The sequence below is a fragment of the Psittacula echo genome (genome assembly GCF_963264785.1).
Source record: "Psittacula echo genome assembly, chromosome: 10".
Classification (NCBI taxonomy): domain Eukaryota; kingdom Metazoa; phylum Chordata; class Aves; order Psittaciformes; family Psittacidae; genus Psittacula; species Psittacula echo.
This window is the reverse complement of record NC_137741.1, coordinates 14,832,462-14,851,618: the sequence shown is the minus strand read 5'-3', so window position 1 is coordinate 14,851,618 and position 19,157 is coordinate 14,832,462. Positions and strand designations below refer to the sequence as shown.

The following is a 19,157-nucleotide window of genomic DNA, read 5'->3' as shown; positions in this document are numbered from 1 at the left end:
TTTTCTACACCTTGCACAAGAAGGGAGGCTCAGACCCGATGGGCACATGGGTCTGGATGCAGGCTGGGATCAAGCTGAGGAGGCTGGTTGGATACAGCCCAGGGGCTCTGCATCCCCATTCCATGCTTGGGCATGGGCACATGTCCCACCAACATACATGCCTTCCCTTCTGCAGCAGAAGGATGCTGCCCCATCAACATATATAGAAGCTGCTGCTGCAGGCCGGAACTTCCCAGACCCTTTTCCACAAGCTCCTCCAAGTCCAGCGTTACAGGACTCAGGCTGTTTGTGTTGCCTAACCTTTAAGCTCTGTCTTAGTTACAGCATGTGTTCTGGTGCGCACAGCAATCAGAAGCAGCGATACACAGTGCTAACGCGTGCAAATATATGCACAGCCACCTCCACCCTTTGGGGGCTAAGCCCTGGCAAATACAAGGCTTGAGGACCTGAGAACATCTCTCAACAGTTCCCAACAAGCAGGAATTCAACCTGCAGGTCCTTAGGAGATGCTTCCTTACTCATCCCGCATCTTCTGCCCAAAGACTACAACACCTCCAGCGGGCCCCTATCATTTCAGATCTCTCATACGTTGCCATCTGTGGGTTAAAAATGTGCAAGTAAATAAATAGCTGCAGCGATAATGAGCCAAGGTTTCGATCTGTGAAGGTGAGAGCACAGCGGCATCCGCCAATGCGAAGGAAGCACCCGTTTCTATAAATATTGAAATCCGGTAATTATCATCATTAGAACTAGCTGTGATTTAGCCATAGCTCAAGCCCAACAAGTAAGAATGGCATTTATCTGCCACAATTAGAACAGCTAAAAATACCTCCCAAATCTTGTCTGGTTCAGCCCCATCCCACCACCACCATCACCACTCAGCAGGCTCAGCCTTGGGCAGGGTTTAGTGCAAAGAGGGTTACCATCATAGGATGAAGAAACCATGTACCGAGACACTGACACAAGGCTACCCTATCTTTGAGGAACTCTTTCCAGCTCTGCTCTATGGCTTTCTCCCTAACTCTGGTTCAGCCCAGCAAACTCCTGGACTGCCACACTGACTTGCCAATGCAAGATGTATTATAGAATCATAGAATGGTTAGGGTTGGAAAGGACCTTACGATAATCTAGTTATGACCCCCAAAGATAGCAACGTCCCTAGAGCAAGCTGCCTTTTCCATATTGAAAGTTTCTTTGCATTTGTATGAAAAGGCACAGATTTGCTTTAAAAGGCAGATGGAAAAGCCTGACTCACCAAAGCCATCCCACTGGCAGTGGGGGGCAATGGCCCTGGTAGCATCCAATTGATGGAAATAGCCATGACTCAAGGACATGTGTTTTCTCACCTCATGAGAACACTACAGTTATGCCAAGAACCTCCACACACTCACCAGCTCTTTCAGTCCTCAAACAAGTGCTGAAGGACCTCAAGAGCTCAGCGTGCCAGACAGATGCCCAACAGTTCACCCTTCATGGGTGAACTTGCTGGAAGATCTCATCCTTCCTGACTTGTATGGCCAGGGCTCAACCCTTTAGATAAAATCCTGTGAGGGGCATCAAGCTACACTGTCCTACCTCTGCAAAGTGACCAGGGACCACCTTTCCATAAGTGTTTAAACAAAGACTCAGCCATCCTCCCTTGGGGAAACTGCATGCCAGCAGTTTCCCTGATGATAAATAAATGTCTGTGGGGTACAGATGTTGTGAGGAAGCAGCACTTCAGGGCAACTACAACCACCTCTGAGCTTCCCACCCAAACCCACAACCCAGAAAATCTCCATCTACTGACTCAAATCACTCCGGGCCATTTCCTCGTGCTCGCTCCAAGACTTTCCCTGAGGAAACGTGCTGGGCTGCCTGGTCAGGGATGTTCTTTCTGACAGTCACGGTGAATATTCTCCCCCACTCACTGGATAATCTTTGGAAAGGGCCGTGAAATGGGCAGCTTAGCGGGGGTGAAAGCACTGAGATGCTCACTGCCAGGTCTCAGCAGCCCAAATATGCATACTGGCCCCATGGATCACCACCTGCTCCTCCCCAAAATGCCTCCAAGCCCTGGGACTTGCTCAGCCCCCAGCCTCTGAGTGTAATCTGACCCCTCCAATGGATTTATTTTCCCCTTGTTTGCCTCTGAACTCTGTCCAGTTTGTCACTATTCCTGCAATAAGGTGCTTAGAACTGAGGCCACATTCCTGGAGGGGTTTCTGGTGATTATTTGGGGGGGTTTCCTGTTGATTTGGGGTTTTTTAATAGGAAAAGCCAGTCCACAGCTCTGTTCCCACAGTTCCCCCTCTCCCCAAACACAGCCCACCGCTATTTGCTTAGGGCCCTAAGCCAGTTTTCAGTCCATTTGGCAGCATCATATCCAAGGCAAACTGAACTAATTTTAAGAGTAAGATTCGGCGAGACACTATATCAAACGCTTTGCTAAATCCAAATATATTAGGATTTCCACGTTCTGCTCAGCCACTAATTTTGCGATTCCATCAAAAAGAAAAAGCAATCAGGTTTGTCTGGCAAGATATATTCTTCCTAAATCCCTGCTGTTATTGCTCATGCTTTCCTTATCCTCTAGTGCTTCACTTTCCTAATACTGCAGGACTGGAAGCGTTTGCTGGAAATGTATTTTTGCTGTTTATATGGATTTGGAAGATCTGCCTCTGCTCTCCTCCGCTGCCCCCTGCCTTCCCCACTGCTGTCAGCATCCCTGTGCTGCCACCCTACACATCTCCTCCCGAAGCCAGAGCACAGCAGTAGCATAAGCCCAGTGTTAACACACAACTGGCCTCAGACACGAAATACAGGAGAAAAACTAATCCAAACCCAAAAAAAATGATGTTTGGCAGCAGGAGAAAGGCCTAAAGGAAACACCCAGCTGGGTCAAGCCCATGTCCATCACAGAACACTGCCAGAAGTGTGAGCGGATGACATTAATGCCTGAATCAGCCATCCTAGAGCATCATCTCATTCCTCTTACACTTCCAGCAGCTGCCCTCTAGGTGATCAGGAAGAGTTGAGCTATAGATGACACCGGTCAGTGCCTTCCCAAAGGACATGCACAGCCCTGGGTGCAGCAGGTGTAGAAACCAAACCCTGAACCACTCGGGTGGTTGAGGAGCTCCTCCAGGCTTGGGGCTTGCAGAAAGGGGTCAGAAAGGGCTGCGCTTCCCTGCCCTAGGATTGCACCAGCCTCCCACTCCTACCCTGTGGGTCTGGGACACCTGAAAAGCTGCATCACAAAGCACTCGGATCTTCTGCAGTGTTTCCCTCCATAGGGAGCCACCAGAAGCCTCTAAACCTTATGTATTTGCAGACAGCACCATCCCAAAGCACTCCAGTGACCCCATCCTGGCTTTGACTGCACCTTCTGCAGCCTGCTCCACTGACCTCCATGGGAGAGGGGCAGAGCTGCCCATTAGAAGGGAAAAGCAGCTGTCTTGGAACACAATCAGCCTCTGCCCACTAAGTCCTTGGACACAAAGGCTCAATGTTTTATACACCAAATAACACCCTACTTGGGAGCCAGGTGCTTGTGCACCCTCAGGACACCCCATCCAGCCACAGCAAAGCAGCATCATACCAGCCTGGATCAAGGATGAGACATGCACATCAGCCAAGCCACCAGCTCTAGCCACAGCCTTTCCATGAACACAAACACCTCTCCTGCAAACCCCAGCACAGCATGCCTGGGGTTATGGACAGCACAGCTCACTACACTGAGATGATGGCCCCATGCTTGGCTTCCTACACCTCCCTTGGGTCAGGTCTCCACCAGACCCCTTGCCTCAGCTCCTACATGCTGTTCCAACATCATCATAAGGGAAAAATCACAGCATGACCATCCCAGCAACTCAAGGCTCAGAAGTGGGACACCAGCATCCAGCAGGTGATGTCTCTCTATTACTACAAGGAACCCCCGCTGCCCACAGCTCCTTCAGTGCTTGCTTAAGGGAGCAATCATAGGGGCCCAGCCAAGCCAGCCTACAGCAAGACTCCAGCCCTGTCCTGCTTCCAGCACAAGGGTGACCTTCCCCACATGCAGCCAGACAGAACATCCTCCAGCAACTCCTGCTGGAAAGCAAGCCCCTGGATAACTGTCTGGAGGGATTAGCCCATCCCAAGGCAGTTGTCCTCCATCACCCCATCACTGCACCCTCCTACACCCCCCCAGCCTCAGCAGGGCTCAGGATTTACAGTGGGTTGGCAGCAGAAAACTGATGGGGACAGAGGATTTACAGGGAAGGGCTGGTTTGAGGGGAGGCAGAGCCGAGCAGAGGGTGATTTACAGGGTCAGCAGCAATTCACACAGCAGGTAGCACGGAGCAGGCAAGGATTTACAAGGGAAGAAGTACGTTTAATGGGTGTTTATTAGGAAATTAATGTCTCCTTCTCCTGACCTCTGCGACCTGGGGAGGGGAGCAGGAGCAGATGGATTTGCAAGGAGCCTCCCCCTTGCTCTGGAGGTCACAGACAGGCCGGCTCCGGGTACCTTCCCTGTTCCAGAATAGGTGCACACTGCAGCTGCTCTGCTCATCCATGGCACCCTCAGGGGCATTTCAGCCTGTCCCTGTCCCGCCACCTCCCCGATGCAACATCCCAAGACCAGGCTCCTCAATCAGTGCCTCCAGTGAGGCTACAAACAGGGCATCCCCTGGAACTGAAGGTCCTTCCTCCTGGCACAGCACAAGGTCCCTCCCTGACAGGGTCTGATCCAGCCCATCTGCTGGCAATGAGGCAGCATTTCTCCCACTGCCAAGGCTCCTCAATGTCTCCAGGATGGGGCTGCCAGGCTGGCGGTGGGCAGGCAGGGGTCACGGCCTGCCGTCCCTCCATCCTGCTGCAGGGCCACCAGCACAGACGCACAAGCCACATCACTCAGGCTCCTGTCCCATTTCCCACTGCTTCTGGCACCCAGCAGGAGCCAGGGTCTGGGGTCAGCCTCACACATGCAACCCTGAGCATATGAGTTTGGATAAGCAAGTCCTTTCCCTCTCCCAGCACATCTTCCCACCCCTGCACTGCAGCAGGACTGGCACAGGGGTACAAACACAAGGGTGGCAGCACATATGGGTCTTCACCTACCATAAACCTCCCTTCCCAAGTACATAGTATCAGCATCCTTGAGCTGGCAAATACCAGGCTGGGCACAGAGGCACATGGGTTACACATGGCCTGCTCACATTGCCAGGGGTTAAGCTCCACGGGTTGCACAAAGAGTAGGAAAAGTAAAGAAATACAAGGGAAAAACTGTCCCAGCACCAAGACTTTTGTTGCTGTTCCATCACATTGCAACATCTGCCCACTGGATCACGCTGTATTGGGCACTAGGGGAAGTGTGATAGACACCACACTGGCCTCTGCCAACCCAGGAGGTGCCAGCTCAAGTTAATGCTCAGAAACATGCTAGGAAACCCCTGTGCTCCCAGCCCTTCACTGCCACTGCTCCCCAGCAGTGGTACAGGGCTGCCTATGCGGAAGTGATGTTTGCAACAGACACATCAGGGCCAGGGGACCAGAAACTCAATCATGCCAGCAGAAAGGTGTCCAAAGATGAGACATCAACCCATGTCTTGCATGCTCCTACTTTTACTGCCCCAGAAAGACACCAGGTCTGATTTACAATACAAAAGGTGGAGAGATTGGTCCTAAAAGAGACAAAGGAAGAGGGAACTGACTCAGACGTTTTGTCTCCATCTCATCCCCCAGACACTCCCCAAATATCCTATTTTGTACCAGACACCAGGAGATCACAAGTTTAACAAGTGCAATCCCTGCAGGGACACCCAATTTTTCAGTGCTGGGTTGCTCAGCACAGAACTGCAATAGGACCAGGTACCAGTAACAGACAGGCTTCAAGCATGGACCACAGACACCCATGAAAGCATCAAGCACTGCCCAGGCTGGCATAAACAGGAGGAAAATAAAGTTGTGAGCAGCTTACACAAAGCAAGGGAAGAAGTTTCTGTCTTTCAGCCTGGAGAGGTGGCAGCTTTGCAGTGCAGACAGGTTAAGGGTCACACAAGGCAATATTCCAAGAGCCCACATAACATCCTATCACCCAGGGAACCTTATTCCCACCGCAGCCTGGTGAACTCACAGCTCCTCAGGGGCAACTCCCCACCAGAGAAGCACAAGCACCACCAGTGCAGCATCCCAAGCAACATGGATCTCTTCTCCATGCAAAAAACTTCCAGAGGCATTGAGCAACATCCAACCCTCAGAACATCACTAAGCAAAAACCTGCACATCTTCACCCAAACCACAGGCAGCAGCACACCGTTGACCCCCCTTGCCACTACCCCAAAGTTTGACTAAAGCTCAGGAGTATCTTTGCCTTTATATATCTCTGCCTTTTAATGATGGCTTCAAAGCTTGGAGACAAAAAAAAAGGGCCATTAAACTCACTGAATAAGTTAATGGGGCAGAGAGAATCCATTTCAAAGCCACCCCAGGCTATTTTCCTCTGGAGCTAAAGCCTGAATAAGCAAAAAGGAAAAATTAAAAGTGTACAGTGCTTTGCCAATAAATAACCCCCAGTGTAATCCACTACCAGGCAGGTTTCCATTTGCAGAGATAACAGGATGCAGATCAGCTGCAAGCCACCTCCCCTTCCAGGGACCACTACCCTTTAATTGCAATTAGCAGTGCCATGGCAGGAACCTCCATCTCCTGCCTGTCCACTCCTACATGCATCCACCGAAATCCAGCACTTGGCTCTGCAACTTCCCAACACCCATGCTCCAAGCACACTCCTCTGCTTCCTTTTTCACCCTCTTGCCTGTTCATGCCCCTTCATTCCCATCTTTTCCTTTCCTTCAGCAGCAGTGCTGTGGGTCCAGCCCTTACCCAGAGCCCACACACAGCCAAGTCCTCCCCAGACACCTAAAACACAAGTGCCTGTCCCAGAGAGAGGGAAGAAAATAAATTAAGAAAGCCCTGATTGTAAATGTTGATCCCACTGGATGTGGTTTGTTTACTACTATTAAATATTTAAAGATGTTAATTAAGTCTCTGAATAGATAAATCTCTGTTGCCCGTGCCTTTTGGAAGGCAGGGATCCCTCCCCTGGGGCCAGGGCAGCCCACAGCACAACGGGTGCTGGGCAGCCTTCCCAGGGCTGAGAACAAGCATGGGCAAAGCCTGAGGATGCCACCACCATGCCTCCTGGAAGGGAGAGCTTATCTACAACCAGGCACACATCAAGCTGGGGTATCAGGGACTTCAGCCATGAAGACCTGGAGGAGAGCACAGGCAAGGCACAGAGAGGAGGATTTCCATGCAGGGTTACCCAAAGCAGTATCTTCTAGCTCCAAAGTGGGATCTTGGCTACAACCACAGAGCCAAGAGCTTGTGCTCCCAAATGCCAGAGGATGAACCCATAAAGAGCTGAGGGACACAGAGACAGGCATCAGTGCGCATCACACAGCCCACCATCAAGCAGGCAGCTCTGCTCCAGTGACCAGCTATGGCCACCCACATCCCTCCCACTGCCCAGAGCCAGGGCAGGCAACACACAGAGCTTTGTACCTGAGAGCATTCCCACTCCAGAGCCTCTTCCCAAAACCACCACTGCAGTATCTGGTGAGGAGCACTGCAACTACCTGCACCCCTCACCCACAGACCCAGCATCCCTCACTGCTCACCTAAAGGCTCTCTCACCTGATGCCTCTTCAGCCTCATCAGGCTCTGCCTCTCCCAGATGCTCTCCAGCTGTGCCCTGCACCTTGCCATTAACCCCCAGGGTGCCAGGCTCTGCAGAGCTCCTGTTGTAGAGGCCCCCTCCTGCCCAACCAGCATCCCTGCACTGCATTGGCACCCTGCATACACTCCTCGAGCTCAGGCTTCGCTCTGATGCTCCCAAAGGACACCCTCCACCATCTTTCCACCTCTGAAATAAGGGGCACAGCACTCAAGGGAGCACCAGGCTGCTGCTCTGCTCTCCAAATACAGAGCCTGGGATAGTCCATGAGATGGATGGCAGCACTGATGTGTTCAGAGCCCATGCAAGGCTCAAACTAGGAAACAGTCCTCAGTAGCACTCTGAACCGGCACAGGGAGAGCCCCAGGAGGACAAGGATGCTCTTGGCATGCTGGGGAGCTGGGAACACACAGCATCCTCAATACTGTGTCCCACTGAACTTTGCTTGCTCTTCAGGCTGTGTAGAAGCAGCCACCAAGTGACTCAGTGGTTTTCAGCACCGTTTTCCTGGGATATATTTTTGTGGGGAGAACGTAGGCAAGGCAGTAGAGTCCAAACAGGTACCCACATCATTATTGCACCAGCAGCACCCAGCTACATCCTGAAGGCAAGAGATTTGGGGGACAAGAGAGATCTTTCCAGTCACATAAGTCACAGAGGTCCCCAGAGGCAAGCCCATCTGTACTGGGGTGGAACAAGGGATGCCCAAGCTGGGTTAGAAGCAGGCTTGAGGAGGGCAGTGGTCCAGGACAATGGCAGGCAGCCCAAGGGAGCATTTGCACAGCTGGATCAGACCAGAGAGCCAGGATTCCTGGTTCCCAGCCCAAGTCACTGCACAGCATTGCCACAGAGAGCATGGGATAAGGCCAGAGCTGCTCCAGGAGCAGAGGAAAGGTCAGCAGCTGAAGGCACCCCAGCTCTCCCCCATATGGCTTCATGTCCCAGCAGGGTCAGGAGTTAGAGCCTGGCATTGCTGCAGCTCAGCTGAGCACTCATGCTCCTAATTTATCCTGGCAAAACTGTGAGCCCGCAGGGTCCTCAGCATTCCCAGCATCTGCTTGAGCATTTCCACAGTAACATCTCCTAGGGGGAAAAGCCTGAGGAGAGCTGGTTAAGGGACAGCCTTGCAGAACCCAGAAGGATGGGACTGCATCAAGCTCCCATCTGCTCCTACTCACTTCTCAGTCCCCAAGGGACAGCCAGCAAAGGCACCAGTGCCATGTGCCCTGCCCAGCATGGAGCCAAAGGAAGGCTGCAGGGAAGGGGCAGCCTAGGGGATAGCACTTGGGCTCAGCATCTTCCTGCATCCTTCCATGGAGCCCCAGGATTCCAAGGCAGTTTTGTTGTCACTGCTGCAAGCACCAAGGTCAAGGAAAAGCACCCCAAGCCACCCATCTGTGCTGTCACACAATGACACTCCCTTGGGAATCCTTCCTGACCTCTCTGCTCCACTCCTGGGACTTGTAAAGGCAGTTTTCCTTTCTGTTTAGTCAGACCAAAGCGGAAAGGTGGGGATGACAGCACAGGCTGGAGGGGGTACAGGAGGGGGATGGTCACTAGCAAGCTCCATTATGTCCTGCACCAGGAGTGCTGGAGGAAAGCTGGCAGCACACTTGGTTCTGGCTTCTCCAGCTCCCCAACTGCTCTGTCACATGAAAACAAGATAAAAACACAGCACGTGTTTTCCTGGTGCTGCTCTTCCAGACAAGCAGGGGGCAGGTCTCACACAGAGGGGGACAGGGCAGGACCCACAGCCCATGGGGTCTGGAAACAAGGTGGTACATGGAGGATGGAGGTGCAGAAGGGCTCCTGGAAGAGCCTCGATGACTCCAGTGCAGCCTTCTATGGAAGGTCCGTAGAGACTTTAACTCCCTTTCCTCAAATGAAGGCCAGGCCCCGAGCAATGTCACAGCTCTAACCCACGTCCATCATCCACACCTCAACACACATCCACCAAAACATCACCCTGCCATGATGCTGGAGACCCATTTGCTGTTGCATTGCAGGACCACTGGGTGTCACAGCCTTTCCACCATGCTGGCAACACATGGAAAACCAGCCCATCATTGATCCAGCTGCCAGGAAGGATGAGATACACCCAGGAGCTGCACATGGAGGATGCTACAGGGTCAAGGGCAGCTTCCTACCATCATTCACCCTTACCCTATCTCACACCAGGGTCTTCCCAGCCTTGCCACCTTGAGGAAGGCCATGTGGCCTCTTAAGCCCTCCAATCTCCATCCAACCCAGGTAGGCAGAGATTTAATCAGAGGATCAAAGAGCAATGCACCTACCCTGGAGGACCACAGACAGCTCTCAGCCTGTACCCTCTTGCCTCTACCTCCAGGATTGCTCTGAGGACATCTTATGTCTGCTGGATATAACAGGACTGATCTAACAGCCTTGTTTATCCACCATCCGTGCTTGATCTTCCCCCAAACCCCAACTGATATTGAGCCAAAGGGTCTCCATCCCTGCTCTGCTGCTCGCAGGCCTGTTGCACCACTGCTCCGTGCCTCAGTTTCCCTATCAGCAACATGAGCAGAGCTGTTAGGGTCTCCCCTGGAGATCATGCACAGCCAGAAACTAGTCAAAGATGGCAGCACCGTCACCAAACACTTCAAACAGCCCAGAAACAGCCTCCCCAAACACCCACTATGTTCTGGGTCGCCACCTTCCACAAACCTGCAAATTACCTTTATTCACAGATGGGCTGGGGCTGTATCCCCTGCAGCACTGGTCTAAGAGCTATCAGTACATGGGGGTGTGCAGACCACATCATCCCGCAGCAGCGAGTAGGCGAAATCCACGACCCGTCCAGCTCCCATGAGACCGGCTGATGCGCACCCGGGAATCAGGATGCTGAGACAGGGAGCAAACGGGAGCCCAAAATGATTACAGCACACGGGCACCCCAAAGACTCTTTGCCAACGCAGCATCCATCAGGGCGACAGCGGCGACCAAACCTCCCGTCCCGGTACCGCCTCTGGTACCGCTCCCGGTGCCGCCGTGCGGGCCTCCCCGCCGATGCCGGCGCAGCTGGGAGCCCGCTTGTCTGCCGCTGCCGCTTGCCCTCTAGCGGCACAGCCGCCTTCTAACGATGGATGAGAGGAAAGGAAAGGATGAGCCGGGTCCGAGCAGGGAGGCAGCAGCCCCCGGGGCACACAGGGCAGAGGCTGGGCTGTTGGTTACGGCACATCCGCGGAGCTGCGTGTGCCAGCGCTCCCGCACAACTACCGCGGTGTGCGGAGCAGCTTCGCCACGCTGGGAGATGGACAACGGGAACCGGGCTCAGAACACCGCAGTGTTGGTGCTGTGTGTGTGGCCCTCAGATGTGAAGCATCGCATGAGGTGAATGGGGCTGCTGGTTCTCATCTCTTCACACAGGGCACAAAGGGCTGAGATATCCAACCACCGGACACGAACTGCAGCCTCTGAGCAAGAAATCCCACAGCACCATCTTGACAACAGTTTTACCATGCACCCTTTGGTGTGGAAGGGAAAGCAAGAGAATCTGAGGGAGACCAGAGCCCATGGGCTGCTGTCAAACATACCTGGCTTAGAAAGCACCTACACAACCTGCTGAAATCCCCACTGCAGGAAACCCACAGCTCAATGTTACTACTGTTGCACAGTGCCTGGTAAATAGCACACTGAGTTACAAGCATTACTACTCTCACTTTCAGAAGCCTGGCATGGCAGGATGGGGGGTTGGTTCACTCCCTGCTTGATTGCAGACCCACCTCGAACAGGATGCACCAAATCCAACCACAAACTCATGGGAAACACCTATCAAGAGCACTGCATCAAGCAGGACAAGGCAGTGTGCCAGGGTAGCAGCGCCTGAGCACAACCTACCTGGAGGGCTCCTCAAAGGTGATCCCGTAGGGCATCCCATGGCCTGTTTGGGGGTTAACTGAAAGAGTCCAGCATCTCTGGGTGAATGAATGGTCACAGGCCTCTGGGATATCACAAGCAGCCTCATGTCAAAGCCCATGAAGGTGTCACCCCCACAGGGGTGAGCTGATGGGGTAGAGCTGAACCAGAAAGCTTTCCCCTAACAGAGCTCTACAAAAGCTCCTAGACCAGAGGCAGCACATCTCCAAGCCTCCAAGGGCAGAAAGGCAAGACCTGCCTCAGTCTCTTCCCCTCCATCTCTGCTTCTTCCCCTCATGAAACACATGCCCTAGACCCCAAGCATCCCCACCTCACTTCTCCAAGCCCAGGGAGACAAGCCAGCAGGCAGAGCTGACTTAGATCTCCGCAGACCCTGCAGGAGATGAGGGCTGGGGATGTTACAGGCACCCTGAAGGTCACAAGCTCAGGCTCCATGCAGGGCTCAGAAAGAGCCTGGGATGTCCTGACAGGCACTAAAATTGTCTCCTCCCTGGCAAAATACCTGGTGTGGTCCCTCAGCAGAGCCAGGCAATGCAGACATGGCTGAGGAGTACTTAGGGACCAAGTGGGATCAGGCACAAGGAGGGCAGACACCAGCAGACTCAAAGGCAGGTGACTCAAACCAACAGGAATCCTGTGTCCCAAAGCAGGGCTGGACGGGTGCCTGATGTCCTCTGCTCACCATTAGCTTGGCCATTGCTGGGAAGCCAAGCAGAGCCCTGGCTGTAAAAGCCAGCTCTCTCCACCTTTTATAGCCCATCTACCCCAGACCCTTCTGCTCTGCCCCTGCACATAGCCTGGATGGGCACTAAAGTACTGGAAGTCCAAGACATCAACTGTACCAGGGAGGTGCCTCTACCAGAACTGGTCAGCATTGACAAAGGCCATAAGAACAGGACAAGGAGCCATCAGCCAGCCCAGAGGATGCCCCCAGCCCTGGGCACCCCAGTGCAATTTAACTGCTTTGGTGCACAGGGCAGCACACACCATGGACCCAATTCTTGATGCAAGGCAAATGATACGGGACAGTCAGGATCAGTGCTTCCGGCTTACAGCACCTCTAGAGCATCAAGACCCTGTCTCAGCCCACCTCCTTGTCCCACACATCTTGGCACCCTCTTCTGTCCCCACAGCCTCATGCTGCACCCACTTCTCTCATCCTAGCATCCTTCAGGAAGCCACTCTGTAGAACAGCCCTGCAAAATAAGGACCAGGAAATGGAATGGGAGGCTTTGGGATTACAAAGCCCTTCGTCTCTGGAGAGCAGCAGCACACAAGGCATGCTCTGGCTGGTTCACAGAGAGGGTAAAAGTTTGTTCTCTGTTGTCTGAAGCAACCGCCAACTTGAACATCACAGCAGCCTCTTTCCTGGCTGTTTAGGGGCCGCCAAAGCAAGCTCTGCTGCACCCAGGAAGACTCCTGCCCTTTCTTCCCTGCTTCCCAGACATGGGAATCACCGGTGCCTCAGTTTCCCCGCACCAGCAATGAAGGGGTGCTGCTGCTGCCACCCCCCCCCCCCCCCCCACTCTCCCCCATGCCACATGCTCCCAGCTCCCGCAGCGAGTGGGGGCTGCGCTGCGCTCACCCACAGCACCCGGCTCTGACGTGGCTCTCCCACCTCCAGCCAGGCCCACGGTGGAGCGGATGCTGCCGTCAGCTGGTGGGACAAAGCAGGAGCAGATAGGGCTGCTCTCCTTGCCTATGGAGGGAACAAGATGCTTCCTCTAGGCTGCGCAAGTGAGACCGTGAAATCCCGCATCCCACAGCGCTCCATGATGACCCACCTCCTCTTGGGTTGCTCTGAATTCATCTCATCTCGTCGAAGGCAGCTACAAGCTGCACAGATAAACCCTTGCAAATTCACCCGTCAAGGGTGTTTTACCATAAGAAATCCCATTCTCCCCTGGTAAGGCTGGGTAAAGAACCAAGGCTTTTCACACCGGGGACATCTCCCTATCTTGGAGGAGCCCAGGGGTGACAAACGCAGGCCACTGCCGCCTGCCTGGCAGCATCTCTGCAGTGCCATAGCAACAGCTGAGAAGTAGGGAGGCCCAGATGGCAAACTCCTCCGTCTGTCCTTCCCCACGCACCGTGCCGGCGCACGCAGGTGCTGCCCACGCTGCCAGAAGGGTAACTCCCGTCCTGTCCCAGCACGTGGCGCCCACTGGCACCCCAAGGCAAGCCCAGGCATCCCATGGCACCATGGATGGGGACCCATTGGTGAACAGCCTCCGGGTGTTGCTCAGTACACGTGGGTATGTACAGAAGGGGGTTTGTGCCATGGGATATCCAGGACCAAAGTTCTCCCTGTGCATGCGGTGCTTTTAGGGAGGTCTTGCAATGGATGGAGCCCCATGTTGCAGGGGTGAGGATGGGTTAGGGGGAGCTGGAGCACCTTGACCAGTCACATCTGGCTAGGGACACAAGCAAAGGCCACCCAGCTGCAAAAGGAGAAGCAATGGCACGAATATATATAGCCCCATTGTCATCCTCCACCTAAATCAGAATGGATAAGTCCAGCTGGCCTCACAGCTAAGACAGGACCCTTGGCAGCTCTCAGGGATCTCTGTGTGCAGAGCCACATCCCCAGGGATGCGATCCAAAATTGGATATGTTTCGAATAGGCTGAGAAAGGGCAGAGGGACATCAGCCAACACAAACTTCTCCATCTCAGGGCAGGAACCTCCTGCCCTTCCCCTGCTTCACCATTAACCTGGCACTGCCTGGATTTGCATGAGGGTTGTGTGCCACCATCTCCCCTAGCCCAGACAGGGCAGAAGCTACACAGCCCTGACCATGGCTGCTCCACTCAGAGGATGGGAAACCATAAGCAGCAGCAATTGGAGCAATAACCATTCATTTGAGGGGTGCAACAGGAGGCTCAAAGATGTGGCACCACACTGCAGGCACACATAGGTCTGACCTGCCCTGCTATGGGTACTGCTATAGGCTGAGTGTCTCCTGTCCTTCCATTATCCTTGCCTCAGGGGTCTCATCAGCCATCAAGATGTGAAATAACTCAAAGCTCCTGATGGCTTGGACCCCAGTCCTGGGGGGACCTGTCTGGGTGGGGTGGGTTGCACTGGCATGGAGGGGTCTCTGCCCTGGCTCGAGGAGGTAGGATGGACAAGCCCTCCAAGCCAGCTGACACTGTCTTCTTTCTCCAGCCCTTGGAATGGGCCCTGGCAGCCTTTCATCAATTCCACCCAAGCTCCAACAGCAAAGCTGAGCTCGTCTTTTCACACACAAATAAGTCCCTGCTTAGTCCCAGTGTGGTTTCACCACCCCACATTCCGTCTGCCTTTTCACCAGCAGCAGGATGGAGCAGGGAAAATCACCTTCCCCAGGGCCTGAGGGGAGGACTCCGCTGGAGCACCCCATCCCCTGACCACAGGGACAGGGCTGAGCCATCCCTATTCACCCTCCAGCCCAGTGGGAGAAGGTGCTTTTGCCTGCTTGCTGCCCAGAAATGAAGCAAGCTGCCTACTGAAGCCAAGCCCCAGTGAGCCTGGCAATCGGGGGAAGCACCATTCAGTGCCCAGCTGAATCAGACCCACATGCTAGGAGTGATTCAGCGATGACCAGGCTGGGTTTGATGCACCCCTCACCCAGCACACATGATATGGGGGCTGGCAAGGAGAGAGGCCTGACATCAACCTGGAAGGGTGTAGGACCTGATGTCTCCCACACAAGAGCATGAACATAAGTTCAACTCCACCTCCCAGCAGTGACTCTTTCACTAGGAAGCTGCTCCCCTATCCAAACCACCCCTCTACTCCCATAAACATTCCCCAGGAGCCACTGCTGTCTTCCCAGTAAGCACAGACCCGTGGGGAAAGTTTCTACTCATGCTCAGTCTCGGCCCCTTGTGGCATTTTGGGGTTCACCCCAGTCCTGTTCCTCAGCGCCCCAGTGCCTGAGGAAAGAAGCTTAGGGCCAGCAGCGATGCAGGGAGTGAGGGAACGTGCTTTGCTCGTGTGGAGCAGAGATGCATACAAATTCCAGCAAAACCTGACACCTTCTTCTCCTTCCCCAACTTAAAGAGCAGCTCCTCTCCCGAAATTACCCAGCATCTCTGTTTCTGGAGTTGTCCACTGGGTTCTCCCTCCCTTCCTTTTTACAGTCCTCTTATCGGCATATTTCAATTTCAAAGCAGTAAAGACATTTTCTGGGCACAAAGGACACGCGTAATGCTACCTCCCGCAACAGTTCAGATGTATGTGTGCATCTGACAGCGCACACTCACTAACGCTGGTGCCTTCCAAACCCTTTCCTGCTGCTCCCTACCCCTCAAAGGGTTAAAACCAAACCACAACAAACAGCAAACACGGGGGGGGATAAAAACAACACGAGTTTCTGACTTGCCCAGCATCACCCGCATCCCTCCAGCATCGCAGAGAACACACTCCAGCACCACGACGCAGGATAAATATGGGGCTATTGGAAGGGGAGCCTTCCATGAGTTTTCCCATTTACTTTGCTAGGTTTGCAGAGGTTTGGTGGCAAGGTGAAGGCAGGGCTGGGGGCTTAGGGTCAGGTACCTGCTGAAAACCTGCTTGGGCATCACATGAACGTGTAAGCAAGCGGGGAAGGCAGCTCCCTTCATTTTTACCCAGCAAAGGTGACAAGCAGAGCTGCGAAAGAGGCACTGCAATTACTCCATGGCTCTGCTGCAACTGCACTGTGACCAAATGAAACAGCCTCGGGAAGAGCCCCAGCACAGCCCTCTCCCTCCATACAACTGTGCCATCGATGGGGGGGAAAGAAATAAATAACCCTCCATTACTCATTTCAAACCTTGCTGCATTTAACTGCTAGAATATAAAGGATTCCACCTCTTCTCAGCTCAACTCCCACTGGCAACTTGCTCTGGGGGCTACATTTCCCTAAATGCTCACATTTCAATTAGCATTAGAATAATGAAATGGCTCAGAGTTCATCACACCCAAAAATGTACTGGAAAAATAAAGATCAGAGATTGGAAGCGATGAGGATCTTTTCTTCATTACCCCCCCCCCCCCCCCCCCCCCGCACACACACACTATGACGGATCAAGAGAAAAATATATTCCTTTCTCCACTCTACGCTGATGAGATTACCATGGGCTTTGCTAACTGCCTCTCCAAACAAGGATAATGCAACTTGGAGTTGATTTTCCAGATAAACAAGCATGCAAACAAACGCAAAGTGCTCAACTAAAAATATCCCCCTGCTCCGATGCTTCTCTCCACACCGCCACCACCCCGCGACGAAAACACGCGAATCCGGTCGCAGCACCACCGGCGAGCTGCACAATCGTAACAATACGAGTTAAATAAGCTACTTAAGGGACATCTCACTGTCCTATTTTCCTTTTCACACCCCACTCCCTCCCCTTCCAAAGGCGAAACCGCAGAACCCCAGATCCACTCAGCCAGCGCAGGGAAGGAGCATTTTCTGTTGTGGGGATATAAAAAGACAAGACATTCTAACCGGATCCAAAGTCTTGAAAAAGAACAAGCAGCTCAGAACTTGCTTTTCTTGCCCAATTTGGGTAAATATGTGGCTGTGTGCGGCTGTGGCGTCCCCCCCTCCCGTTGCAGAAGCAAACAGTTAAAGGCGGCAGCAGCAGCTTTAGCATCTTTGCCTGCTGCTCTCTCCCCTGCTAAGGAATCGGATCTCATTTACTTTATGCCTGTTAAGCCTTGGCCAAACTGTTGCTGGGCTTTTTATTTTGGGGGGAAAAGGGGGAAGGAGGGAAGAGGGAAGCCGGGTTCCTCCGCCCGGGAAGCCGGGAAGCTCGGCGGGCAGCGAGCGATGCTGCTAGTACCTGAGCCCCGGGAAAGACCGGAGGGGGACCCCCACTTACATGGAAGTGATGTTCCTTGAGATGTCCGTGATATTGATGCTCGTGTTGCCATTGCTGCTGCCTGAATCCTGCCCTTCCAAGAGAGGGAAGAGGTTCCCATCATCCGGCTTCTTGCAATTGATGTCTGTCTTGCTGCAAAGACAATTAGCAGGGCAAGCCAGCACCGAAAGCAGATAGTCTCCCCAAATGCTCCAGAGCAAAAATACCCTCCAGAAAGTGCACTTGGTAGGGCAAAGAGAGACATCCATCTCCGATTGCTGCTTCTAAAAAAGAGGAGGAGGAGGAAAGGGGGGATGGAGGGAGGGGAAGGGGGGGAAAAGGGGGAAGGAAACAAAGACAGGGGGGAGGAAAAAAAAAAGAAAAAGAAGAAAAACAACAAAACCTCAAGCGATCAGATGCAAAAATCCTCCAGCAGATGAAATCATGCTGGCAGCTGGCTCGGAGCGGCTGTAATCCCGGCTAGGGCAGCGGCCGCGGGCGGGGATGCATGCTGGCCCGGCCGCCGCTCCCCGCCAGCCGCTCCGGAGGATTGCAACGGGAGGCGAATGGGGAAAGCAGGAAGGGGGGGGTAAGGGGGGGGGGGAATAAGGAAATAAATAAATAACAAAACCGGTGCGAAAGTCACCAAGTCCCACCTACTGGGCAGAATTAAAATTGACACACCTGCAAAAAAAACACACAGAGCGAAAGAGGAGGGGGTGACCTCCCCTTCCCATCGCTTCCCTCCCCCGGGCTGGCCAGCCCTGCTGCGGCGGGCACAAAAAGCAAGGGAGGAGGAGGAGGAGGAGGAGGAAGAGAAGGAGGAGGAAGAAGGCTTGCAAAGCAGCCGGGCTCTGCGATAAAAAGGATTCCCCACCCCCCTCCGCTAAAATCAATGGAAGGGAGGGAGGGGAGAAAGGGGAATAACGAACCCCAGCGCTGCTGGAGCCCCTCCGGCGCAGGAAAAGTTGCATCTGGGGTTAAATTTGCGCTGGGGGCAGAGCGGAGGGGCTCTGGCTCGGCTCCGGCTTCCTCAGGCGCTTTCGGCTATTTGGAGGAGGACGATGCTGCGTTTCTTGGGGTTGTTGGGTGGGTTTCACACACACACACACACACACATTCCCCTCCGCAATCCGGACACAAGGGTGGAGGGGAAAGAAGGATTAAACTGAGCTGGAAGAGAATAAACCCCAGTGTGGATTACAGCGTTTATTCTGTTCTTTAGCGGATCCCAGCGAGAGGCTGGGTGGGGAAAAAAAAAGCGGCTGGAGAGCACCCAGGAGGGACTTTCTAGAAAAGACACAAGCAAATCCCCCCCCTTCCAAAATGCAACGGGGGCTCCGACGGCTGCCGGGAAGCACAGGCAGGAGCACCCAGGGCCGGCGCTCCTGTTCTCCCTTCCCTTCTCTCCCTCGGCTTCCCCCTTCCCTCCTGCAGCAGATTCTGCAATCAGACATGCAAAAAAAGAGAGCCCTGAAAGAGGAAGACTGAAGTGTTGAAAAGGCTGAGCTCAGAGCGCCGAAATGGCATCAGGAGAGCAGTGAGTGCGAGCTGAACAGCAGAGCGAATTAAGATGCATGGTGCATTTTTGGCAAGCACAAACCCAAGCAGATCAGAGCTCTGCTTAATTTGCTCTGCTTTTCTCCAGCGCTTTTCTGCATGCCTTAAGCCCCCAACACCAATAGTTCTATGTCTCTGCTCCTCCGCACACAGCCACAGCCATAAAGGGATGGT

The 19,157-nt window shown here is 53.6% G+C and overlaps 1 protein-coding gene across 4 annotated transcripts in view; it reads right to left on the bottom strand.

Moving 5' to 3' along the window:
• Positions 1–17,975, bottom strand: part of NTRK3 (neurotrophic receptor tyrosine kinase 3) — a 205,736-nt gene extending 187,761 nt beyond the window's left edge. For 3 of the 4 annotated variants that reach the window (XM_080626561.1, XM_080626563.1, XM_080626564.1), the window contains exon 1: positions 17,445–17,975. In XM_080626561.1, the coding sequence (XP_080482687.1) occupies positions 17,445–17,692 (248 nt within the window). In that variant the 5' untranslated portion in view covers positions 17,693–17,975. The remainder of the gene's footprint in view (positions 1–17,444) is intronic. The other variant, XM_080626562.1, reaches the window with a different exon arrangement.
• Between the last annotated feature and the right edge of the window lie 1,182 nt (positions 17,976–19,157).